At 43.8% G+C, this 27412-nt stretch overlaps 2 protein-coding genes across 11 annotated transcripts in view; one reads left to right on the top strand and one right to left on the bottom strand.

Annotated features, from left to right (window-relative positions):
* The window catches only part of dglucy (D-glutamate cyclase), a 71196-nt gene extending 44637 nt beyond the window's left edge, over window positions 1-26559 (bottom strand). The window contains exons 1-3 of one of the 9 annotated variants that reach the window (XM_078562019.1): window positions 26540-26559; window positions 24910-25003; window positions 22466-22547 (exon numbers count right to left, since the gene is read on the bottom strand). The gene's annotated coding sequence lies outside the window, so the exon portion shown is untranslated. Of the gene's footprint in view, window positions 1-22411; window positions 22428-22465; window positions 22548-24909; window positions 25198-25912 lie in introns of those variants that run through there. The other 8 variants (XM_078562020.1, XM_078562018.1, XM_078562021.1 and 5 more) reach the window with 8 other exon arrangements.
* A 195-nt stretch (window positions 26560-26754) lies between these two features.
* rps6ka5 (ribosomal protein S6 kinase, polypeptide 5) overlaps window positions 26755-27412 on the top strand; it is a 227051-nt gene continuing 226393 nt past the window's right edge. For both annotated transcript variants that reach the window (XM_078562015.1, XM_078562017.1), the window contains exon 1: window positions 26755-26981. In XM_078562015.1, the coding sequence (XP_078418141.1) occupies window positions 26924-26981 (58 nt within the window). In that variant the 5' untranslated portion in view covers window positions 26755-26923. The remainder of the gene's footprint in view (window positions 26982-27412) is intronic.

Genomic DNA, 27412 nt, shown 5'->3' on the forward strand with positions numbered 1-27412 from the left:
GATTACAGAGGCATGTATTATCCATGACTTGTCCATCCCAACCGCAATGTATCGCCACAAGTACAAATATCAATAAAAATTAAACTGATAATGGACAGGGACCAATGCAAATCAGACTAAAATAAATTAATAAAAGCAAAATACTGCGGACGCTGGAAATCTGAAATAAAAACAGAAAATGCTGAAAATACTCAGCAGGTCTGACAACATCTGTGGAGAGAGAAACAGAGTTAACGTTCTAAGTCTGTATGACCCTTCTTCAGAGTTAAAGAGAAGTAGAAATGTGATTAAATTTATACTGTTTAAGTGGGGTGGAGCAGGTGAAGCTGGACAGAAGGCCATCGATAGGTGGGGGCTAAGGAGAGGTTGACAAAGATGCCATGAACAAAAAGACAAAGGGAGTGTTAATAGCAGTGATGAGGGCCAAAGGAGGTGCAGACAGTAACATAAAGGTAAGAAAGCAGAATGTGTTAATAGCAGAACAAGGGTAAGCATTCTGTGAAATAACAACATGATACAAGTAAAGGATGGCCCTTTTGGGGGTGGGGGAATGGTTGTTGGTTGGTTGTTGAATGGTAAGTGAAAAAGGATGGAAAAAGGGATAAAAAGGGGATGAAATGGGATAAAAACAATGAATAAATGAATAAAGATGAAAATAAATAGATAAAAAATAAAAATAAATGTTAAAAAAAGGGGGATTACAAAAGGGGTGAAGATAGAGGAGAGAGTTTGTGGTTTGAAGTTGTTGAACGCAATGTTAAGTCCAGAATGCTGGAAAGTGCCTAATCGGAAGATGAGGTGCTGTTCGTGAGTTTGTGTTGGGCTTCACTGGAACATTGCAGCAGGTCACGTACAGACATGTGGGCGTGAGAGCAGGATGGTGTATTGAAATTGCAAGCGACAGGAAGGTCTAGGTCATGCTTGCAGACAGGCCAAAGGTGTTCCGCAAAGTGATCACTCAGTCAGTGTTTGGTCTCCCCATTGTAGAGGAGACCACATTGGGAGCAGCTAATGCAGTAGGCCAAATTGAAGGAGGTTCAAGTGAAGTGCTGCTTCACCTGAAAGGAGTGTTTGGGCCCTTGGACGGTAAGGAGAGGAGGTAAAGGGGCAGGTGTTGCACCTTCTGCGATTGCATGGGAAGGTGCTGTGGGAAGTGGATGAGGTGTTGGGAGTGATGAAGGACTGGACCAGGGGGTCCGGGAGGGAACAGTCCCTATGGAATGCTAACATGGGGATGAGGGTAAGATGTGTTTGGTGGTGGCATCATGCTGGAGTTGGCGAAAATGGTGGAGGATGATCCTTTGAATGTGGAGGCTGGTGGGGTGAGGGCAAGGACCCTATCATGGGTCTGGGAGGGAGGGGAAGGTGTGAGGGCAGAGGCGCGGGAGATGGGTGGGACATGGTTCAGGGCCCTGTTAACCACAATGGGTGGGAAACTTTGTTAGGGAAGAAGGAAGACATGTCAGAAGCGCCGTTTTGGAAAGTGGCATCATTGGAACAGATGCGACAGAGGTAAAGGAACTGAGAGAATGGGGTGGGGTCCTTACAGGAAGCAGGGTGTGAGGAGCCGTGGCTATGGGAATCGATGGGCTTGTAACGAATGTTGGTGGACAGTCTATCACCTGAAATGGGGACAGAGAGATCAAGGAAGAGAAGGGAAGTGTTGGAAGGTGATAAAGAGGCGGAAATTGGAAGCAAAATTGATAAATTTTTCCAGGTCCGGATGAGCACATGAAGCGGCACCGAAACAGTCATCAATGTACAGAAAAAAGAGTTGTGGGAGGGGGCCTGAGTAGGACTGGAACAAGGAATGTTCCACATGCCCCATAAAGAGACAAGCATAACTGGGACCCACGCAGGTGCCCATAGCCACATCTTTTATTTGGAGGAAGTGAGACAAGTTTAAGAAGAAATTGTTCAGTGAGAGGACAAGTTCAGCTAGACAGAGGAGCGTGGTGCTGGATGGGGATTGTTCGGGGCATTATTTCCAGGACTGTCACTGACATCATCTCCTCTGGAGATCTTCCCTCCACAGCTTCCAACCTCATAATCTCCTGACCGCTGACAGCCCGCTTCTACTTCCTTCCCAAAATCCACAAACAGGACTGTCCCAGTAGACCCATTATGTCAGCCTATTCAAGGAAGAAGTGGAGAGCTCTCAGGCCATCCTGGTGAAGGATGGAGGTGTAGAGGGATCGGACGTCCATTATGCAGAGGAGGTGGTTAGGGCCAGGGAACCAGAAATTGTTGATATGACATAGGGCATCAGAGGAATTGCGGATGTAGATGGGAACAGATTGGACAAGGGGAGAGAGAATGGAGTCAAGATGGGAAGAAATTAGTTCCGTGGGGCAGGAACAGGCTGACACAATGAGTCTACCAGGACAGACCTGTTTGTGGATTCTGGGAAGGAGGTAGAAGCGGGCTGTCCGCGTTCAGGAGGTTATGAGGTTGGAAGCTGTGGAGGGAAGCTCTCCAGAGGAGATGAGGTCAGTGACAGTCCTGGAAATAATGCCTTAGTGTTCAGTGGTTGGGTCATGGTCCAGTGGGAGGTAGGAAGAAGTGTCTGAGAGTTGGCGCTCAGCCTCTGCGAGGTAGAGGTCAGTACACCAGGCAACAACAGCACCACCCTTGACAGCAGGTTTGATAACAAAGTCATGGTTGGACCTGAGAGGACCGAATGCAGCAAGTTCAGAAGGAGACAGGTTAGAGTGGGTGAGAAGAGCAGAGAAATTGAGATGATTGAGATGGTTGATGTCACGCCGACCGTTCTCAATGAAAAGATCAAGGGCAGGTAAGAGGCCAGAGGGAGGGGTCCAGGTAGAGGGAGAATACTGGAGGCAGGTAAAAGGATCTGTTGAATGGGGGGAGGACTTGTGCCCAAAGAAGTGAGCACAGAGACGAAGGCGGTGGAAGATGAGTTCAGCATTGTGCCAAGCCCGAAATTCATTGAGGTGGTGGCGTAAATGTATGAAGCTGAGTCCTTTGCTGAGTACAGAACATTCAGCATCAGAGAGGGGAAGATCAGAGGGTATGGTGAATACACAGCAAGGGCTGGGGTTAGAAGAAGGGATGGGGTCAGAGGGATGGGAAGAGGTAGAGTGTCCTGGATGGGCGTTGGTATCAATGAGTTGTTGGAGCTTGCGTTCCTTAACACCTGAAAGGAAGAGAAAAAGTTTCTTATTAAGGTGTTGGGTGAGACAAAGAATAAAATGAAACTGGGGACAAGGACAACTTTGAGATAGGATGAGTCGGTGCTTCTGGAGGGAGAGGTCAAGTATGTTCATATGGCGGTGCATGGCAGTGAGCGTAGATCTCAGGATGCAGCGAGTACAGCAGTCCGGGGAACGCTGTACGTCCCAGAGATACCTGTAATACTGGGTGGACTGGAAACACGAGGGATGGAACTTCAGTTGGAATCCACAGTGGGTAAGTCGGAGACGGAGACAGTCGCTGAGGAAGGAGATATGGCTGTGAAAGCGAGTGTTGATAAACACCTTGTCAAACACCAGGAGGGAAATGAAAAGCAACGAAGGTGAACAGGGCGAAAGAGACAAACAGAAATCCTGTTGGAGAAAAGAGCATTACTTCTTCAAGGTAAGCATTACTGGAAGCAGGACCATGAACTCGCTCCTCTATCTTCACCCCTTTTGTAATCCCCTTTTTAAAAATTTATTTTTATTTTTTATCCATTTATTTTCATTTTTATTCATTATTTTATCCCCTTTTCCCATACTTTTTCCCCGCCCCCTCCCCCCACCCTAGCTCCAAAAAAGCCATCTGTTACTTGTTCCATGTTGTTCTTTCACAGAGTGAAAGCTATTGTTCTGCTATTAACACATTCTGCTTTCTTACCTTTATGCAACTATCTGCATCTCCTTTAGCCTTTACCACTACCATTAACACTCCCTTTGTCTTTTTGTCCATGGCATCTTTATCAATTTCTCCTTAGCCCCCATCTATTGCTGGCCTTCTATCCAGTTTCACCTGCTCCAATCCTCCTTAAACAGCATGAATTTCATCACAGTTCTACTTCTCTTTAGCTCTGAAGGAGGGCCTTACAGACTCAAAACGTTAACTCTGTTTCTCTTTCCACAGATGCTGTCACACCTGCTGAGTTTTTCCAGCATTTTCTGTTTTTACATTAAAATAAATTGATGGGGTCATTTATGACATTTCAAATCTCTCTACGGATAATGTCATTATCTCTTTCTGGTTAAAGATTTTTCTTTTAAAAGTCTAGATGACTAGATGGAATAAAACAAAAAGGGTGCCCTAGCTAATCAGATGTATTTATAAATTTTAAAAGGGCTATGAGATGATGCCCCAAAAAGTGGAGCTTGAAGGTGGCTGAAGGGCAGTTTAAACAGCGAGACTTTGGGGCTGTTTAAACAGTGAGACTTCAGGACAGTTTAAGCTTATATTTAAGGTTAAGTCATGACAGTGCAGCTCAGCCATGTGGCATGCCCCGCCTGTGCAATGTGGGAAGTCAGGGGCAGAGTGGGAGACCAGCAATAGTGATAGGGGATTCTATCGTAAGGGGAACAGATAGACGTTTTTGCAGCCACAGGCATGTCACCAGAATGGTATGTTGCCTCCCTGGTGCCATGGTCAAGGAGCATATAGGGAGCTCGGAGATAAGTTAAAAAGCAGGACCTCAAAGGTAGTAATCTCAGGATTACTCCCAGTGCCACATGCTAGCGAGATCAGGAATAGGAGAATAGATCACATGAATGCATGGCTGGAGAGATGGTGTAAGAGGGAGGGATTTAGATTCCTGAAGCATTGGGACTGATCCTGGGAAAGGTGGGACCTGCAGAAGCCGGACAGGTTGCACCCCAGCAGGACTGGAACCAATATTCTTGCAGGGAGACACAAGAGAGAGAAACAAAGATAGAAATGAAAAACAGAAAAGTAGAAAGCAAAAGTGGAAGGCAGAGAAAACAGGGCTAGCAGTAAAAACTGTCATAGTACAAAAAAATGTGTAAAAATGTTAAAAAAGACAAGTCTAAAGTCACTGTATCTGAATGCACAGAGTATTCGCAATAAGGTAGACGAATTAACAGCGCAAATAGATATAAACGGGACGATGTGATTGTGATTACGGAGACAAGGCTGCAGGGTGACCAAGGCTGGGAGCTGAATATCCAAAGGAATTCGATATTTAGCAAGGACAGGCAAAAAGGAAAAGGAGGTGGGATGGCATTGTTCGTTAAGGATGAAATCAGTGCAATAGAGAGAAAGGATATTGGCTCAGGAAATCTAGATGTAGAATCAGTCTGGGTGGAGCTAAGAAGCACCAAGAAGTAAAAAACATTAGTGGGAGTTGTCTCTAGACCTCCAAACAGTAGTGCTAAGATAGGGGATGGCATTAAACAGGAAATTAGAGATGCATGTAACAAGGGTACTACAGTAATTATGGGTGATTTTAACCTACATATAGATTGGGCAAACCAAATTAGCAATAATACTGTGGTGGATAAATTCCTGGAGTGCGTATGAGATGGTTTTTTTAGACCAATACATTAAGGAACTGGCTAGGGAACAGGCTATCCTAGATTTGGTATTGTGCAATGAGAAGGGGTTAATTAATAATCTTGTTGTGCAGTGTCCTTTAGGGAATAGTGACCATAATATGATGAAATACTTCATTAGGATGGAAAATGAAGTAGTCCAATCCGAAACTAGGGTCCTAAATCTGAACAAAGGAAACTATGAAGGTATGAACTGGCTACAACAGATTAGGGAACTTCATTAAAAGGCATGACGGTGGATAGATAATGGCTAATATTTGAGGAACGAATGCATGCATTGCAACAGTTATACATTACTTCCTGACACAAAAACACTAAAGGAAAAGTGGCCCAACCATGGCTCACAAAAGAAATTATGGGTACTATTAGATCCAAAGAGGAGTCATATAAAGTTGCTAGAAAAGTAGCATGCCTGAGGATTGGGAGCAGATTAGAATTCAGCAAAGGAGGGCCAAGAGATTGATTAAGAGGGGAAAAATAGAGTATGAGAATAAACTTGCAAGGAACATAAAAACGGACTGTAAAACCTTCTATCAGTATGTAAACAGTCTGAAACGGGAGAATTCATAATAGAGAACAAGGAAATGGCAGAGCAATTAAACAACTACTTTAGTTCTGTCTTCATGGAAGAAGACACAAATAGCTTCCCAGAAATGCTAGGGAACTAAGGATCTAGTGAGAAGGAGGAATTGAAGAAAATTAGTATTAGTAAAAAAAATAGCATGGAGAATTGGGATTGGGATTGAAAGCCGATAAATACCCAGGGCCTAATAATCCACATCCCAGGGTACTAAAGGAGGTGGCCATGGAAATAGTAGATGTGTTGGTTGTTATCTTCCAAAATTCTGTAGATTCTGGAACAGTCCCGCAGATTGGAGGGTGGCAAATGTAACACCACTATTTAAAAACAGGAAGGGGGAAGAAAACAAGGAATTACAGATCAGTTAGCCTGACATCAGTTGTAGGGAAAATGCTAGAGTCTATTATAAATGATGTGATAACAGGACACTGAGAAAATATCAACGGGATTAGACAAAGTCAACATGAATTTATGAAAGGGAAATCATGTTTGACAAACCTATTGACGGACGTAACTAGCAGAATAGATAAGGGAGAGCCGGTGGATGTGGTGTATTTAGACTTTCAGAAAGCTTTTGATAAAGTCCCACATAAGGGGTTAGTGTGCAAAATTAAAGCACATGGAATTAGGGGTAATATATTGACATGGATTGAGAATTGGTTAGTAGACAGGAAACAGAGAGTACAAATAAATGGGTCTTCTTCAGAGTGGCAGGTGGTGACTAGTGGGGTACCGCAGGGATCAGTGCTTGGTCACCAGCTATTCACAATATATATCAATGATTTGGATGAGGGAACCAAATGTAATATTTCCAAGTTTGCTGATGACACAAAACTAGGTGGGAATGTGTGTGGTGACGAGGATGTAAAGAGGCTTCAAGGCAATTCAACCTTGAGTGAGTGGGCAAATACATGGCAGATGCAGATAACATGTTTAAGTGTGAAGTTATTCACTTATGTAGGAAAAACAGAATGGCAGAGTATTATTTAAATGTTGATAGATTGGGAAATATTGATGTACAGAGACCTGTGTGTCCTTGTACACCAGTCACTGAAAGCAAGCATGCAGGTGCAGCAAGCGTTTAGGAAGGCAAATGGTGCGTTGGCCTTCATTATAACAGGATTTGAGTACAGTAGCAAGGGAGTCTTTACTGTAGCTGTACAGGGTTTGGTGAGACCATACCTGGAGTATTGTGTGCAGTTTTGCTCTCCTTACCTAAGAAAGGATATACTTGCCACTGAAGGAGTGCAGCAAGAGTTCATCAGGCTGATTCCTGGGATGGCAGGATTGTCATATGAGGAGAAATGGGTCAACTAGGCCTGCGTTCACTGGAGTTTAGAAGAATGAGGGGATCTGATTGAAACGTATAGAATGCTGACAGGGGTGGACAGACTGGATGCAGGGGTGATGTTTCCTCTGGCTGGGGGGTCTAGAACAAGGGGGTCACAGTCTCGGGATACAGGGTGGGCCATTTAGGACAGAAATGAGGAGAAATTTCTTCACTCAGAGGGTGGTGAATCTGTGGAATTCTCTACCACTGAAAGCTGTGGACACCAAGTCACTGAATATATCTAAGAAGGAAATAGCTGGATTTTTAGACGCTAAAGGTGTCAAGGGGTATGGGGAGAGAGTGGGAGTATGGTGTTTAGATAGAGGATCAGCCATGATCATACTGAATGGCGGAGTAAGCTTGAAGAGCCGAATGACCTACTCCTATTTTCTATATTTCTATGGGTGCGCATTCTTTCAATGACTCAGTCAGTCTTCAACTTCAACCAGGAAGATCAAGTGAGCACCTCAAACCTAACCTGGGCTGATGCCACACCTTATTCCAACCATCACACTCGCTCCCACCCACCCATCCTGGGAATATCCCATCCCTTGATCTAACATTTTCAAGCCTGTAGAGAAGTCCTATATTAGTGTCACCACCTACCTTCCTCTGCACAGATGTTGCCTGAGACGTTGCGTGTTTGCAGCCTTTTTTTGCTTTGATTTGAGAACAGGATCAGGCCAGGCTGTGATGCCCTTGTCTGCTGAACTCATATGAGGAGAGATTGAGGGGACTGGGCCTGTAATCTCTAACGTTTAGAAGAATGAGAGGCAATCTCATTGAAACATACAAAATTCTTACGTGGCTTAACAGGGTAGATGCAGGAGGGATGTTTCCCCTGGGGGTCTAGAACCAGGGGACACAGTCTCAGAATAAGGGGTCAGCCATTTAGTACTGAGATGAGGAGTTTCTTCACTCAGAGGGTGATGAATCTTTAGAATTCTCTACCCCAGAGGGCTGTGGAGGCCCTGAGTATGTTATGAGGATAGTGTGGGAAAGTGACATTGAGGTAGAAGATCAGCAATGATCTAGTTGAATGGGTCAGCAGGCTCGAGGGGCTAAATGGCCCACTCCTGCTCCTATGTTCCTATAGCTGGCTCACATGTGAAGAAAGGCTACTTGAATGATGTACCAGAGGGCGGAAGTAATAACAACGCATGAATCAGTCCCCTCAGAAGAGGTTAAGTTGGGTCAACTTAATCACCAGTTTAATAAAAGATGCCCATGATAAGGCCAGAAGATTTTATCTGGCACATCAGTGAATGAGTCACAAGTGAATATAACTGCATTGATCCTTTCTGTCAGAAGTCCAGGGTACTGCATCAGTATAGTTCAGTGGGTAGCACTCTTATCTGAGTCAGAAGGGGTGGGATCAAGCCCCACTCCGGAGACTTGAGTGTAAAATGTTGGCTGACACTCCTTGTGCAGCACTGTTTGATATATCTTTTGAATGAGATGTGAACTGAGGCCCCCATCTGCCCTCTCAGGTAGATGTAAAAGATACAATGGTACCATTCTGAAGAAGAGCGAGGGAGTTATCCCTGGTGTCTTCCCCAGTATTTATTCCTTATCTACTATCACTAAAATAGATTATCTGAGTCTTATCTCATTGCTGTTCGTGGGAGCTTGTTGTGCACAAATTGGCTGCTGTGTTATTATTACAGTACAACAATGAATACATTTCAAAATACTTCATTGGATGTAAAGGGCTTTGGGAACATCCTGAGATTGTGAAATGTACTGTATCAATGCATTTAATGCATCCGTAACATTAAGACTCTTTGCCCTATATCATCCTTATTACCAGTTGATCAGCGTTTTCACAGTCCCCTTAATCCAATTCCTTCCAGCTAAGTCTTTGTCAATCTATCAGTATTTATTCTGCTTCTATGTCTGAACCATCTATGTTGCCTCTCTATGCCTCATTCCCTACCATTTGTTCAGTCCATGTTTCCTTTGTGCCACGTTGTCCAGGAGCCACTGTTGGCTAGAAATACCCAGTTCTATGTTTCTGAGGAGACATTCAGGCCACTGAAGATCCTTGTTGTACTGTCTACAAGACTTCATGGCCTAGATCCTCCGAATCATCAGAAACTGGACCTACAACTCAACATGCGCATCGGGATCATGCTGAATCCACGGGAATTAGCCACTAAGTTTGAATTTCCAATGGGCAATTGCCCTGCTCTCCAGGACCCTCTGAAAAGGTCTTCAACTTTGAGTTAGAGTTGGAGACTTCAGACAGTCCAATTTACTTAACTGGATAGTTACCCAGGAAATGTTAGACAGAAAAATCTGAATCTAACCCCTGGGTAACTATACAACTGACCCCCCTAATCACTCACACTGACCGCCCGGCCACCCCCTCAACCCCCCAACTCCCCTCTTGACCCTCCAATTAACCTCCGACCCGACCACATCCCTGACCTGATCTGACTAGCCCCCACCACCAGATTACTCCACCCGGCCTGACTCCCGCTCCCAACCACACTAATCCCCAACCACCCAACAACCTCTCCTGACCCGGCCCAACTACCCCCCCCCGACCACACCTGACTACTCCCACCACCCGACATCCCTCTGCCCTGTCAACCAGACCTGATCAGTCCCCAAATCCAACTACCCCACCAACCTGACCTGACTAGCCACTGACCTAACAAGCCCTTCCGACCTGACTCGAGAAACCCTGACCCACCAACCCATCTACTCGCTTGCTTCACCCACCTCCCCATTCACTCATTCACTAACATACATCACCCTTCTCTGCTCTAAGGAAAACAAACCTAGCCTATCCAGTCTCTCTTCATAGCTGAAATGCTCCGGCCCAGGCAACATCCTGGTGAATCTCCTCTGCACCCTTTCCAGTGCAATCACATCCTTCTTATAGTGTGGCAGCCAGAACTGCACACAGTACTCCAGTTGTGGCCTTACTAGCTTACAGCTCCAACATAACTTCCCTGCTCTTATATTTTATGCCTTGGCTAATAAAGGCGAGTATCCCATGTGCCTTCTTAACCACCTTATCTACCTGTGCTGCTGTCTTCAGGGATCTATGGATATGTACACCAAGGTCCCTCTGATCCTCTGTACTTCCTAGGGTCCTACCATTCATTGTGTACTCCCTTGCCGTGTTAGTCCTCCCAAAATGCATCACCTCACACTTCTCAGGGTTACATTCCATTTGCCACTGCTCTGCCCATCTTACCAGCCCATCTATATCATCCCGTAACCTAAGGCTTTCCTCCTCACTATTTACGACACCACCAATTTTCGTGTCATCTGCGAACTTACTGATCATACCTCCTATATTCATGTCTTAAATCATTAATGTACACTACAAACAGCAAGGCTCCCAGCACCGATCCCTGTGATACACCACTCATCACAGGCTTACAATCGCAAAAACAACCTTCGACCATCACTCTCTGCTCCTGCCACTAAGCCAATGTTGGGTCCAATTTGCCAAATTGCCCTGGATCCCTTGGGCTCTTAGCTTCTTGAACATTCTCCCATGCAGGGCCTTGTCAAAAGCCTTACTGAAATCCATGTAGACCACATCAACTACACTACTCTCATCTACACAACTAGTCACATCCTCGAAAAATTCAAATTTGTTAGACATGATTTCCTCCTTACATCAAAGGCATGCTGACTATCCCTGATTAATACCTGCCTCTCCAAATGGACTTTAATCCTGTCCCTCAGAATTTTTTCCAATAGTTTCCCTACCACTGATGTTAGACTCGCTGGCCTGTAATTACCTGGTTTATCCCTACTACCCATCTTGAATGTACCACATTCGCTGTCCTCCAATCCTCTGGCACCTCTCCTGTGGCCAGAGAGGATTTAAAAATTAGTGCCAGAAGACCCTGCAATCTCTTCCCTTGCCTCACATAGCAGCCTGGGATACATCTCATCTGGGCCTGGAGATTTATCCACTTTTAAGCCTGCTAAAACCGCTAATACCTCCTCCCTTTTAATGCTAATTTGTCCAAGTATATCACAGTCCCCCTCCCTGATTTCTACACCCACATTGTCCTTCTCCATAGTGAACAGATGAAAAGTAATCATTTAAAACCTCATCTACGCCCTCCGGTTCCACGGGCAGATTGCCACTTTGGTCCCTAGTGGGCCCTACTCTTTCCCTGGTTATCCTCTTTCAATATATTTATAAAATGGCTTGGAAGTTTCCTTTGTCTTGCCCACCAATGCTTATACATGCCCCCTCTTCGCTCTCCTAATTACTTTTTTTAAGTACCCCCTACACTTTCTATACTCCGCTAGGGCTTCCATTGTTTTCAGCCCTCTGTAGTGTGAACAGAATCAAGAGAACAGAAGCTGAGTCTCATAGACAAAATGAGCTCACACTCTCGCTCATACTGACATACTTAAATGCATAGACAACTTTCTACGTACACTGACACACACACAGACACACTAAGGATGAAATTTAATGCTCTCCCCCATGGCGAGTGTGGTGGGTGGAGACCCCATCGTCTTTCCACCTCTACCCTGATTAAGTCCTTGGTGGGAAGGCCAATGGTCAGCCTTCCTGCCCTGTCACAAATTGAGGCCCTTAAGTGGGCAATTAATGAGTTCTGAAGTCATATTTGACTTGAAACATAAATTCTGTTTTTCTCTTTCCACAGATGCTGCCAGACCAGCTGAGTATTTCCAGTACTCTGTTTTTATTTGAGATTTCCAGCATCTGCAGTATTTTGCTTATATTTCATTGCCCAGTTAAATGCTTGAGTGGCTCTCACCATCTCTTCATCTGGCAGGTGAGATGCCCATCTCCTCCATTAAATCCCATCCTAATCAATACTGACACACTTATTCACACGCACTTAAATGTACAGATGCATTGATTTAAACACACAGACACATACACTCGTATACAAGTGCACATTTTACACATGTACAACAGAGAGAGACCAACACAACTCCAAGCCGAAGCTGCCCTGTACCCCATTTCTCAGGGTGGGAGTCATTCTCCCTCCAGAGTGAGGGGTGGGAAACTGGCAGAATACCTCAGAACTTCAGAGGCTTCTGTTTTTCTGGGCTGTGACAGAGGGATGTGTAAACTCTGATTGAAGAAATCAGTTGTCATTAATCCTTAATCCCTGGAAATTACGCTGTAACTAATCCCACCTATCTGCTAGATTAACCGGTTTAAAGTAACCCAATTCTTACAGAATCACAGAATTGCTATGGCGAAGGAGGCCATTCAGCCCATCACATCTGCACCAGCTCTCTAAATGAGCGTTATGACTTACTCGTAATGTTTTTGCAGAAGAATATTACATTTCCTTTTCATTAATATTCATCCTCAGGGTGAGTGTCACTGGCAAGGGCTGCATTTATTACCCATCCACTAGCTATCCTTCAGCGTAATTTTTAGGCTTGAAATCTTTTTGTACTTTAGCTAGTCTCATTCTGTCTCCACGCAAGTCTTAAATCAGCCTGCAGGGGCTACTCACAAACCTCTCAACGCAAGAAAGCTCTATCTTAACAGTCAACTCATGATGCTTTGGTAGCCGCAGGGATTTCCTATTTCTGGCCAGTTGTTTATTTTTGTTTGTACAACAGTTGGTTGAGTCATTGCAGAACATCCTGTAAGCTAACCACCTTTTTAATGTGGAAAATATCTTGTTTTCTACCAAAGTCTGTTTTAGTTCTTTTTTTATCATAAGTAAATTAATTGTTTTTCCTCCCATCATTAGATGCTTGAAAAATAATCATAGCATCTTTCTATATCATATAAATTAGATTTGGAAACTTCAATTAGCAAGTTCTAGATTTAAATTTTTTGAGAAATCTAATTGAAGATCCAAATTCTGCAGTGTTTGAAAACAGCAAGTTGAAAGTAATGCAAAAGAAGATCATTTATGCCAAATGTGGAAGAAGTAAAGATTGAGGGTAGATTAGATAGATAAGAATGGAACCATGCGAGAGCAGTCGCACCAGCTGGATGACAGTGGGGAGATGCTGGAGGAGAATCATGTAGTCAATCGTGTCAAAGGTTGCAGATAGGTCAGAAGCTCAAGGTGGGATAGTTTACCTTTATCACAGTCATATACTATGTCATTACCCAACAAAAAATCTATATCTAAGTCTTGAAAGTTTCACTTTCCCCCCATAATCAAAGCCTTTTGGAGGAGAGTTAGTTGTGGTAAAGCAATCCTTTAATTAGTTCTAAAAACCGTCTGTGTGAAAAAACTTTCTTCTCATTTCTAATTTATTTGTGAATGTATTTGTGTAAAGTGTGTGTACATGTGCAAGTGTGTGCATCTGTATGTGGGTGCAAGTGTGTGTTCATCTGTATGTGTGCGTGTGCAAGTGTGTGTATGAGTTTGTATGTATGTGTGTGCGCGTGTGGTTTGTGTGTATTTGTGTGCGAGTGGGTGCGTGTGTTTGTGTGTGTGTGAGTGAGTATGTATGAATGCATGAGTGTGGTGAATGTGTGCGTGTGTTTGAGTGTATGTGTGCATATGTGTGAGTGTTGTTATGACAGTTCCCCGGGCAAGGTTCCCCCAATTTGTTATGATCTTGAACAAGGTACCCCAAATTGTTATGCTCCCGGGTGAGGAGGGATGAACTGGCTCCCTAAACTTTCAACCCACTCGACTAGTCGCAACAAGGTTATTTCAAAAAGGATCCCTTCCCTTGTGGGTACCTTTTACCAGTCCAAATGTATTTATGTTTTAAAAGGAGCCAATTTAACCAGGCTTTCTTGAGCTAAAGAAAAAGAGTGAGTTTATTAGTTACTAAAACGTGAGAAAAAAAATGCAACACACATGCACACAGATTCTAAATGAAAAGTGAATCCAGGAATAAAAGTTAAAAAGATATACGAATCAGTCTTCTGCTTGTCCATGAGGAGTAGATGATGAAACGTTGCAGCCGTTTAGTTGGATGATTCAGGTAGTGCTAACTTTGGACAGTTGAGCAGTTGGTTTCGAGAATCTTGGTTCTGCAGGTTAGCTGAAAGGAGTAGTCCTGTTTCCTTTTCAACTGTGGCTTTGCTATCTTGTGACTTGCTTCTAGCAATCAGAGAAAGATATTTTAATCTGCAAGTGCAAGGATGCCTAGTTGTATGTTCTTCAGCATTGAATTTCACAGCACACCCTCGCACACCAGGCCTGGAACACCAAAACTAGCACACAGAGACCAGGGTTACAGTCTGCTTTTAACCCCTTTTCTTGTGTATTCCAAGATAGGAAAATCAAACATGTCTTTCACCCAGATCTTCTTTCTTTTCAACTCACATCATGTCCACAGTCTGGGATAAAACTCACAGGATATGGTTTCTGCTGAGATGGTAATCAGCCTTCATTATCTCCGAAACCACAGGAGATTACAGTTCTGTCTCTGCATTACATATTTTCCTATGAAATGTCTCTGTCTGAAGTAGGCCTTGCCATCTTTTTAGGTGCGACATTCCATTCTCTGGACTAGTTGGTCAAGTATGATCCACATAGGAATTTTCCAGCAAGTGGTTACTTTACAGTGTCAGCCAGCTTTTGCTTGTACATCCTTTTCTTAAAAAACTCATGTTTTACTCAAAAGTTCAATATGGCTGTAAGTAATTCAGGGCTATGATCCGTGGTCATTGCAGTGTACGTGTGAGTGTTTGTGTATGTGAATGGGTGTGTGTGTGTCTAAGTGGGGATGAGTGTCTGATTATGTGTGAGTGTGAGTGAATGCAAATGTTGTGTGTGTGTGAGTGAGAGTATGTGCAAGCGATTTAGATTCTAGGAAAGAATAAGTTAGCATACACACATGCTTACGTATGCAAACTCACACACATGTTCTACATACACACAACACACACAGACAATATCATAATCAGATACTTTATGCACACATACACAAACAATATCACAATCACACACTTTCACAAACAAATTAGAAATTAGAAGAAAGTATTTTTTCACACAGTTAGAATCAATTAAAGGATTGCTTTACACAAGTAACTCTCCTTCAAAAGGCTATAGATGTGGGGATAAAGTGAAACTTTCAAGACTCAGGTATAGATTTTTTTTGTTGGGTAATGACATCATATGTGACTGTGACAAAGGTAACCTATCCCTTCTTGAGCTTCTTAACCTGTCTGCAGCCTTTGACCCGATTGCCCACACATTCCTCCTCCAACTCCTCTCCACTGTAATCCAGCTGGGTGCGACTGCTCTCGCCTGGCTCCATTCTTACCTATCTAATCGTAGTCAGAGTATCACTTGCAACGCCTTCTCTTTCTACTATTGCACTGTTACCTCTAGTGTCCCCCAAGGATTTACCCTTGGTCGCCTATTTCTCATCTATATGTTAAAAGCATCCAAATGCACAGTGTTAATTTTCACATGTAAGTGGATGACACCCAAATCTAACTCATCACCACCTCTCTCGACTCCTCCACTGTTGCTAAATTGTCAGTCTGCTTATCTGACATCTAGTACTGAATGAGCAGAAATTTCCTACAATTAAATATTGGGAAGACCTAAGCCATTGTTATAGTAATCACTCCAAACTCTGTTCCCTAGTTACAGTCTCCATGCCTTTCTCTGGATATTGACTAAGACTAAACCAGACTGTTCACAACCTCGGTGTCTTATTGAAATGTGTTCTGACCATATATCTGTACCATTATTAAGACTCCACCTCCATAATATTGCCTGTCTTCGCCCCTGCCTCTGCTCATCTGCTGCTGAAGCCCTCATTCATGTGTTTCCTCTAGACGGGACTATTACAATTATTACCCCCTGTAAACTTCAGGTCATCCAAATTCTGCTGCCTGTGTCCTTACTCAGCAAATCCCATTCAACTATCACTCCTGTGCTTGCAGACCTACATCAGCTCCCAGTCAAGCAATGCTTTGATTTTAAAATTCTCATCCTTGTTGGCAAATCCCTCTATGGTTTCATCCTTCTTTTTTTCTGTAATCTCCTCCAGCCTCACATTTTCTAAGATATCTCTGGTCATCTAATTCTGCCCTTTTGAGGATCCCCGATTTTAATTACACAAGGACCGCAGTGGTTCAAGAGGGTAGCTCACCAACATCTTTTCAAGGACAATTAGGGTTGTGCAATAAATGCACCAAGACTTGCCAGCAATCCTCACATACTATGAATGAATACATTTTTAAAAAATTGTTCTAGTATTGGCAGCCGCACTTTCAGCTGCCTAGATCCTAAGCTCTGGAATTCCCTGTCTAAACCTCTCCGACACTACCGCTCTTTCTTCCTTTAAAACCCACCTCTCTGATCAAGCTGTTGGCTATCTCATATGGCTCGGTGTTTAATTTTGTTTTATAACACTCCTGTGAAGCACCTTGGGGTGTTTGTTATGTTAAAGACGCTACATAAATAAAAGTTGTTGCTGTAGGGGATATGGAGGGAAGGCAGATGAATGAAGTTGAAGTACAGATCAGAATTATCTAATTGAATGACAGAACCAGTGTGAGGGATTGCATGACTACTGTTCTTAAGGCTATTGAGGCAAAGAAGTTGATTTTTACTTTCAATGGTGGCAAAAAATGGCCCCACTGTAGGACTTGAGCACATAATCTAGGCTGACAATACAGTGCAGTACTGAGGGAGTGCTGCACTGTTAAAGGTGCCATTACTCAGATGAGATATTAAATTGAGACCCCCCTCTGCCCAACTCAGATGGATATTAAACTATTAAATCAATTAAGTGGGCTACTTTGTCCTGAATGGTATTGAGCCTCTTGAGTGCTGTTGCTGTTGGAGTTGCACTCATCCAGACAAGTAGAGGGTATTCAATCACACTCCTGACTTGAGTCTTGTAGATGGTGGACAGGCTTTGGGGAGTCAGGGGGTGAGTTACTCGCTGCAGGATTCCAGTTTGCACACAGTAAGGTCCCGCAAACAGCAATGTGATAATGATGAGGTAATCCTTTTCTGCAATGTTGGTTGAGGAATAAATATTGACCAGGACTCCTCTGCTCTCCTTCGAATAGTGCCATTGGATCTTTTGCATCCAACTGACAGGACAGACAGCGGCTTTGCTTCACATAAGAAAATAGGAGCTGGTGTGGGCAAGACAGCCCTTCGAGCTTGCCCTGCCATTCAATAAGATCATGGCTGATCTTCAGCCGCATCTTCACTTTCCTGCCTGTTCTTCGTATCTTTTCATTCCCCAAGAGACCAAAATTTTGTCCACCTCAGCCATAAATAAATTCAACAATGGAGAATCCATAACCATTTGGGGTAGCAAATTCCAAAGATTCACAGCTTTGTGTGAAGAAATCTTTCCTTATCTCAGTCCTAAAGATCAGCCCCTTATCCTGAGACTGTGCCCCTGTGTTTTACATTCCCCAGCCAGGGGAACAACTCACAGTGTCTACCCTGTCAAGCCCTTCAGAATCTTAAATGTTTCAATGAGATCACCTCTTCTCCTTCTAAACGCCAAAGATTATAAACCCAATTTACTCAGCCTCTCATTGTAGGACAACCCTCTCATCCCAGGGATCATCTAGTGAACCTTTTCTGTAACAAAAACAGAAAATGCTGGAAAAACTCAGCAGGTCTAGCAGCATTTGTGGAGCGAGAAACAGAGTTAACGTTTCAAGTCCGTATGACCCTTCTTGTTCTGAAGAAGGGTCATATGGACTTGAAACGTTAACTCTGTTTCTCTCTCCACAGATGCTGCTAGACCTGCTGATTTTTTCTAGCATTTTCTGTTTTTGTTTCAGATTTCCAGCATCTGCGAAATTTTGTTTTTAGCTTGAACCTTTTCTGTACTGCCTCCAATGTACGCTAAGTATATCCTTCCTTAAATATGCAGACTAAACCTTCACACAGTACTCCAGGTGTGGTCTCACCAAAGCTCTGAACAACTGCAACAAGACTTCCTTACTCCTGTACTCAAATCCCATTCACATCTCTTATGGCAGACAGTACCTCCAATAGTGAAGCACCCCCTAGTATTTTACTGGGAGTCAACCTGGATTTCGTACTAATGTCTCTGGAGCGGGACTTGAACCCACAACCCACAAAGGTGAAAGTGCTACTCACTGAGCCACAGCTGACACCTTATGAAAGAAGACCTCCATTTTGGTCAATCAAGCAATGTTATTGATAAGCCAAGGCCATCAGCTGATCTGCCCTCCCCGGAGGATGGAGTCTTAACAGTGGCAAGTGCAAAGAAATCTGCCAAGGAAATACAGAATGAAATCAAACTAAGTAAGAATGGAAGCTCCTACAATGATATGCAAGAAATGACTCAGAAGTAACTTCAGCCCTACTTTTTTGTGCCTGTGTGGTTAAGAGGACCTAAAACCACAAATGTGAATCAGAACAAAAAGCTTTCATCTTAGAAGTCACTGTAGTATTTTTATTTGGTTACTTCAAGACACTCAAAGTGCTGATATATAAACCAATATTTTATATTTAAGGTGCCTAAGTTAAAACCAGGCCCATATAGTGCAGGACACCACCAAGATTGAAAATACTCCGAGAGAAGGTGGGATAAATTAAGAGATAGTGGTTATTGTGAGGTCTAATAAGTGTGTTGCTGTCTGAGTTGGGCAGGACCAAAAAAAATTTGGCAGGGAAGACAACCTTTTAAGTGCATGCTCCCAAAGTGAAGGGACACAGATCAGCAACTCATAGGTGCATCCCCCATGATTTTCCATCCATTAAAATTAATAAACATTCCTGACAGAGCAGGCAATTCATAATCTTCACAAGTGAAACTGACCTGGATAACACATGGGCTTACGTTCGTGGTTCACCAGAGGCCTTCTTTGTTTCTTCTTAGCTATTGCTGAATGAACTGGTCACAAGAACCAAACCCATATGAGGAAGAACATTTTTACACAGTGAACAGTTTTGTTATGGAATGCACTCCTTGATAGGGAAGTAGAAACAGATTCAACAGTAAGTTCCAAAAGGGAATTGGAGAAATACTTGAAGGGGAAAAAAATTGCAGGGATATGAGAAAGTAGCAGAGCAATGGAATTAAATGAACAGCTCGACTAAAAGCAGGCATAGGCACAATGGGCCAAATGGCCTCCTTCTGCACTGCATTATTCTATGATGCAGCAAGCTGAGTGGTATGGAAACGAGAGTTCATATTACTTGAATACCTCAATGTCCTTGGCACCTGTGGAACCAGCATACAATGAATTAAAACAGCTTTGTGCGAGCATGGGATTGCAGACTATACAACTTGCTCGTGAGTTTAAGGTAAATGTATCTCCACAAGTAAGGAGGGTGATGGAATCTGAGAGATTCGTTCAGTCTTGTCTGCGATGGTCTGAAACATGTTATCTTGGTCACTTCTGCCTATGGTAATAATATGGTTGGAAGAATTTAAGAAAACAATGTAACCATGGTAGTTTGACAACTGGAAGATATTGAGTAGAGCTAAGTGTTAATTGTTTACCAATTGTGTTGAATTGTAAGAAGGTGGGCATTAACTGCAGATTCACTTATGCCCCTAGAAATAGATGCAGTCAGAAACTGTGGCTGTTGGGATTGAAGGTGTAAGCTTGTAATGTGTAACTCTGTAAATAAATGCTTATAAAAATGTGAAAGGGATGGATCCAGTACTATCCTTCATGAGCTGTCTTTCTGCAATATAATAAATTTTGCTGGTCTATGTTGACATTCTATTGCCACCTGTTGTATATCTTGATATCTTATGCATGTAATGTAGTGATCAAAGCAAAAATTGGTATAAGAGATGTGAGTGAATCACTATATAACAGACTTTATGCAAGAATTGTGAAGCATACTGTCTCAATAAAGACCTAATCCTGCATGGTTACTAGGTACATTGTGCTGGGTATGTTTGTGTACTCTGGTATTTAACGTGAAAAGACGAATTTGAACAAGAAAGTGGTTCAGCATGTTGCAAACTTTGCCATTGATCACAACCTTCCATTGCATGGAGCTGTTGAGAAAACTTTATACTTGGGGGTGACAGCTAACGGAGTGGGCCCACACACAAACAGAAACTCATAATCTGGGGCTCAATGTCTACAATCGGGTTACAGAGTGTGGCAAGCAGAATTAAGCTCTTTTAACATCTTAGCTTTTGTTTGTTCAGTCATTGTCAGTTTATCCTCAGCTCTCTTCATCTCCCTTAAGTTTCTGCAACTTTCCAAAGGAACCTCAAACCTGAGATTCAAGACAACTAAAAAAGAAATGTATCACATGTTTCATGACCTTTGCAGATTTGGGCCCAAGTCTTACTCATAGATTCTAAAATCACTTTTAGGTATTTGATGATTTTTGAGGTACTGGTGGTCTGGACCCCTGCAAGTTAGGGATGCATATCCAAGAAATGGTTGAATGTCAATTCTGAATTAATACAATAAGGATACTGAGTTGTCTCTGTGTCATGGAATTGCGGGAGAAACACCAATTGCCCCCTTTTTACTGGAATACAACAAATAGAGAACAAAATTGCAATAAGTAAAGCAAACCTATCCAACAAATAATAATACTATTGCCCAATTCCACGACACACTCAGCCCCTCTGGTGTCAAGGAAAGCCTCAAGTTGGCACACATGGAAGGGAACAGGGAAGCGGAGCAACACCCCCCCTCTCATCCATGCCTTCCCCCCACCACGGGCTGTCTAGTAATGGGTGAGTGGCTCCATCTTGCAATCTTTTGATCTTTTTTGACTATGGCTTCTGCTGGCCATTTTAAAAAAACTCACTTACAAGAAATGATCCCGGTTGTCAGCTAGGAAAAAGTTGAACTATTTGTCACTCTAAAGGCCTCTGGATCATAAACAGTTATATATTCTGGAAAAGCCAGTCCATCTTATGGCACTTCTTCCACTGGAGTTTAGACATCCATGTTTTCCTTCCAGGTCTGAATTTTAAACACAGACAATGTCTAGTCTCCGTAATCATGGGAGTAGAGAGAGGCCACAGGGGATGGCAAACTTAAGGAAGAGGCTGTGAATATGTGTAGACTTTATATGCCACTGGATTAATTTCTGCAACTCCCTTTCTACCTGCACCTGTGGGAGCACCTTTGCCACATTGACTGCTGCAGCTCAAGAAGGTGGCTCACCTTCTTAAAGAGCACCTTTGGAAGGGTAATAAATATCGGCTTTAACAGCGTCTCCCACGTCCAAAAAAAAGGGAAAGAAATGAGAAAAATTACATTACTGAAAATTTTGCATTGTTCTGTTATTGTACCTTTTTGTTACCGTGATCTTTTTTAAAATTTTGCTTTAAACAAGCTTGATTACAATGTTTGCCACCACTGCCTAAATCATTGCCAGGCCCTTAGCAGACTTTAAAGGTCTGATGACTTAAGTAATGTTGCCATGTCCAAGGTTAGTCATTCATTCATTCATTAGTAACACTTTACCTTGGAAATACTGCCTATTTTAATGAAAAAGTATTGATCTTGAATGTCACAGTTGACATGGTTACAAGAGTACAACATGAAAGGGTTTTGTCTACAAAAGAAATGATGAATTTTTACGGTGCGTGAAGTATTCTCCCACCTGTCCCACTTAAGAGCTACAGAAACACTGGAAAAATAAAGTAAACATCAAAGTTATTGCGGATGTGTGTTAGGAAACCCGTCCATGGAAATTCATCCGCATATAACATAGGAATGTATGTGTGTGTGCGTGCGTGTATACGTGTGTGTATAATTTATATTACATATATATATATATATATAGATATGAGTCGATAGAAAGGAGTGTTCTTTAGAAGTGCACCATCTTCATGACAAAAATACTCATTAAAAATTTTCTTTCTGCTCTCTTTCAAATTTGTTTTCTTGTTTAGCCAGCCAGGTGTCACCCATACAAAAACTCATTAACACATTTCTGAGTCTCTTATTCAGGCGACAGAGAAACCTTCAACCATTTGTAGGGTTAGTGTCTGTTCAATATGTATTACACACTCTTCCCTCCACATCCCATTTAACAAGGTCCAAATGTAGGGCAGACTTAAGAGACTCACATGTATGTGGAGGAGTAGAGCTTGGGTTTAACCATTGAAATCTAGGCAGCTTACCCGAGCAGATCGGTGGCAAGCTTATTGATGCTTATCCAATGACCGCCATCCAGCCAATGAATTCTTGAGACATCATGGTTATCTGGCACAGTATGAGAAAAAAAAGGCAGACTTGTAGTTCTGTAGTGCCTTTCATGATATCACAAAGCCAATGAAGTACTTTTCAAGCCATTTTCATTGTAATGTTAGAAACACAGCTGCCAATTTGTGCAGAGAAAACTCCCACAAATAGCAATGTGATAATGACCTGTTGTTAAGTGATTTTGGTTGAGGGATAAATATTTATCAGGATACCAGGGAAAACTCCTCTGGTCTATGGAATAGTGTCAGGGGATATTTTACATCTACCTGAGAGAGCAGACAGGGCTTCAATTTAACATTTGAAAGATAGCACCTCCAATCGTGCAGCATCCCCTCAGTGTAACACTGGAGTCTCAACCTATATTTGGCGCTCCATTCTCAGGAGTGGGACTTTAAACTCACAACCTTCTGACTGAAAGGTAAAAGTGTTAGCACTGAACCATGGCCAAGTTATTCTCCAGTGACAGTTTTACCACTCCAGCTTCCGTTAGTAAGCATAGTCAATCATCAACAGTGGTCCAGAATTTTTATCCCAGGTCGGGTGCACGCAGACAGGAGAATTCCTGGGTCCGTAAACACAACCTTTAAAAATGGCCACCCGGACACCAATCTTTCAATCAGGGATGGGGGTGCGGGAGGGGCGGGGGGTGGTGGAGGTGACAAGTGCAGCAGGTGACCCAGGAGGGACGGAGGAGGATGTCAGGTGTGGAGGCAGGCTGGGCAAAAAACCTGCCTCGGAGCTCCAGCACTGTGTCCAAAATTTAAAAATAAAGGTTTAAACGTGAAACATTCCTCCAGCCTTCACCCTCCCACACTCCCCATGCCCACCCATGCCACCTCATGCCCCCACCCACCCCATAACCCCTTATATCCTCCATGCTACCCTATGCCCTCCACCTACCCCCATGGCCCTTCATTGCCCTTATGCCAACCTACGCCTATCCACCCACCCCCCCATAGCCATTTATAACCCCCATGCTAACCTATGCCCTTCCACCCACCCACCAAGGCCCTTTAAGCCCACATGCCAACTTATGCCCCTCCACCTACCTCACCATAGCCCTTTATGCCACCTATACCAACTTAGTGCCAACTCATGCCAACCCATCCTCCTCCACCCACCACCCCTCACCCATTATCCACAGGGGAAGACCTCAGGACCCATTCAGAGATGAGATGAAATAAAGTTCTATAAAATAAAGTTCTGTGTCCACTGCAGGTTTCACTATGTTGAAAAAAAAACTCATTCATAAAAACCCATTTACAACATTTACATTCCTTCAAATAAATAAAGCCTATAGAACAAACATTTCATTCAAGTGCACAATTCTTATAAAGCCACATTGGACTTCGCAGTCCCATATCAAAGAGCCTATAACTACCAGTAGCTGTCAATCAAACTGAAATGGCAGGCACCCTACTGTGATAATGGATGGTTGTGAAATTAGTTATGCAGCACTAATCCAGTAATATAAACTCTTATGTCAACAAACAGAGTGAAATGAAAAACAATCATTTTTTTTTTAACACTCCAGACATTTTTTTCAAAGATTTAAAAGGCTGACTTTTAAATGCCTTGACAGGTCTCTTTGACAGGTGCTTCTCACTGCTTTGACAGTTGATTTTGATAAGTCTGTTGACAGTTCCAATGAGCTTGACAGTAATGAGTTCATGCACTTTTTAACGCACATTTATGCCTACATTTAACAATTCCAAAGGGCACCTGACCTCCCCAAAGGTATCACTGAACCAGATCCAAAGGGGTACCTCATCTTTCCAAATGAATCCACAAAGTTGAGACCTGCTCTCACCTGGTCTAATCTGCACACTTCAGGTTTCACACTCCTGGCCTATAAAAACCACACTTCAATGGAGGCAGCTGGTAATTTAAATGGTCAGTTGCCTCCGTAAATCTTGCGTGCCCAGCCCCCATGAAAATGGGAAGTGTCATGTTCGGGGGCAAGACTTACGATTTTCAGCCACTTCTGCCATTTTTGCCACAATGGAGAGCCTCCCAGAAAATCTGAAATCTGGGCCAATGCCTTTGAACTTTTCAGGCTTGCTTACTTGGGTATCAATTATTGAGTCATATTCCCAAACACGTCATCAATTATTGAGTCATATTCCAAAACACATGTCACCCTTAATCATCCTTAATTGTTGATATGTAGTTGATTCTGAAGGTTTTCAGTGAATTTTCATTTACAACAAAGAAAATCAGACCACAATCTCACAATAAATCAAACCCTCATTAGATTTTTCAGTTGGCAACAGTTGACACAAATATGCAAAAACTAGTGACGTAAATAATGTTAAATTGCATAACAGAGTCTTGGCTTAATGTCTCACCCAAAAGGTCATACCTCTGACACTGCAGCGTCCCCTCAGCACTGCATTGGCACGTCAGGTTGGATTTTTGTTCTGAAGTCTCTAGATTGGAGCTTGAAACCAATAACCCTTTGATGCAAAGACAAAAGTGCTATCAACTAAGCTGTGTATCTGGTTTCTTTAAGAGACTCAAAAGTGTTTATTCAGGGAAAACCTTGAGTTAAAGAAAGAATAGTAAGAACTTGCATTAAACAGCCCTTTTCACAACTGTAGGGCATTCCAAAGCACTTCACAACCAATGAACTGTAGTCACTGTTGTAATGTGGGAAACATAGCAGCCAATTTACACACAAACAGCAATGAGATAAACCAAATGCAGACTGGGTGACTGCTTTGCGGAACACCTCCGGTCTGTCCGCAAGCATGAACCAGAGCTTCTGGTCGCTTGCCATTTCAACAAACCATCTTGCTCCCATGCCCACATGTCCGTCCTTGGCCTGCTGCAACATTCCAGTGAAGCCTAACGCAAACTGGAGGAACAGCACCTCATCTTCCGACTAGGCACTTTACAGCCTTCTGGACTTAACATTGAGTTCAACAATTTCAGACCACGAGCTCTCTCCTCCATCCTCACCCCATTTTTTTAATCCTTTTTTTCTACATTCATTTTTATTTTTAATCCGCTTATTTTTATTTTTATTCATTTACCCGTAGTTTTATCCCCCCCCCTTCTATTCTATCTTCTATTCTATTTTCTATCCTTTTTCCTCAACACCCATCCCCGACAGGGCCATCTGTTACTTGTTCCACGTTGTTCTTTCACACAATGCTGCCCTTGTTCTGCTATTATCACATTCTGCTTTCCTACCTTTATGCCACTATCAGCATCTTTTTTAAACACTACCATTAACACACCCTTTGTCCTTTAGCTCATGACATCTTTGTCAATCCCTCCTTCGTTCCCACCTATCGCTGGCCTTCTATCCTGCTCCACCTGCCTCACTCCCCCTCCTCCATAAATAGCATAAATTTAATCACATTTCCACTTCTCTTCAGCTCAGAAGGGTCGCACGGACTCGAAACGTTAATCCTGCTTCCATCTCCACAGATGCTGCTGGACCTGCTGAGTTTTTTTGCGGCATTTTCTGTTTTTGTTTCGGATTTCCAGCATCCGCAGTATTTGTACTGGTGAGATAATCAATTCAGGGCCGGGATATCGCCCCTACTCTTTCTAAAATAGGATCAGAGCCCTTGCGCCACGCATGGAGGCCATTGGGCCCATCGAGTCCATGCCGGCTCTCTATAGTGCAATATATTGGGATCTTTTAAGTCCACCCTGAGGGAATGGCGGGAGGTTTAATGTCTCGGACGAAAGACAGTGCGGCGTTCCCACAAAGGCATCAAGCTTTCTTATTGTGCAGGGGGCTGTACCAAGCTTTTCCTACACCCAAGGTCCATTCTGTCCCCACACAACCTCATGTTGCGTGGGGGAGGTTTGCCCAGCCCCTCCTTTAAGACGGTTGCTCTCCCGCGTCCTCAGGGCGCAACGGACAATCGATTGACAGCCTCGTGCTGGGGGGCGGGGGAGACACTCACACAGGCAGAGCGCGAGAGAGATGAACAGAAAACAAGGAGCCAGCGCCGTAGTAACCACCTCAACCTAACCTGCTAGCCGGAACTGACGCCTCCCCTTACCCGCCCACCCACGCCGGTAAGGGGGAGGAGAGAGAGAGAGGGTGTTTGACATCAGCATTACCCAATGGCGACCTCGGGACGGGAGGACACGCCCACTCAGCGTGGGGCTGACAGCCAATGGTGAGGCCAGGTGGGCGCGGCAGCCCCTGAGCTGTCAAGCTAGGTTGACTGGGGGGGAGGGGGGTGTGGGTGAGAGTAGTAGTAACCGTCAATGGGAGGGGAGATTTCTGCCTTGTGAGGTTTTTTAAATAGATGTTAACATTTAAAAAGGAACACCGCGGGATAGCGTCGCATTCAATCACTTATTTCTTAAGTAAAAAGGACTGGGAATTGTTGCTGTGTGAGATTTGAAATATGGAAGAAGGGTCTGGTGAAGGTGACATGTTTACAGTTGAACACGAGCTGAAGAACGGTAAGAGCGCGAGCCCGACGCCAGGAGCGCGTTCCCGTCTCGGTGATCGCGTGTCCGCGCGACCCCGGGGGAAAGCGCGTCCCTGTACTCTGCGGGAGGGAGCGCGCGAGTCCGACCAAGAGAGCGGGTGCCCGTGGCCCCAGGGGAAGCGCGTTCCTGTCGCCCCGCCCCTCGAAGCGTTGGTGTGTGGGGGGGGGGAGGTTAGCGCGAGCCCGACCCCTCGGGGAGCGGGTTCCCGTGGACCCCCCCCCCCCCCCCCAATCACCCCGTGAGCGCGATCCCGACTGGGGAAGCGCCTGCCAGGTAGCGGGCGCCCGCGCTCCCCCCTGGTCGCGCGATCCCATGGCTGCCCTGGAGAGCGCGATCCCGCGGCGCCCGGAGCGCGAACCTGACCCGGATGCGCAATCCCGTGGCCTCGGGAGGCAGCCACT

This window comes from Cetorhinus maximus, chromosome 18 (assembly GCF_964194155.1).
Source record: "Cetorhinus maximus chromosome 18, sCetMax3.hap1.1, whole genome shotgun sequence".
NCBI classification, from domain to species: Eukaryota; Metazoa; Chordata; class Chondrichthyes; order Lamniformes; family Cetorhinidae; genus Cetorhinus; species Cetorhinus maximus.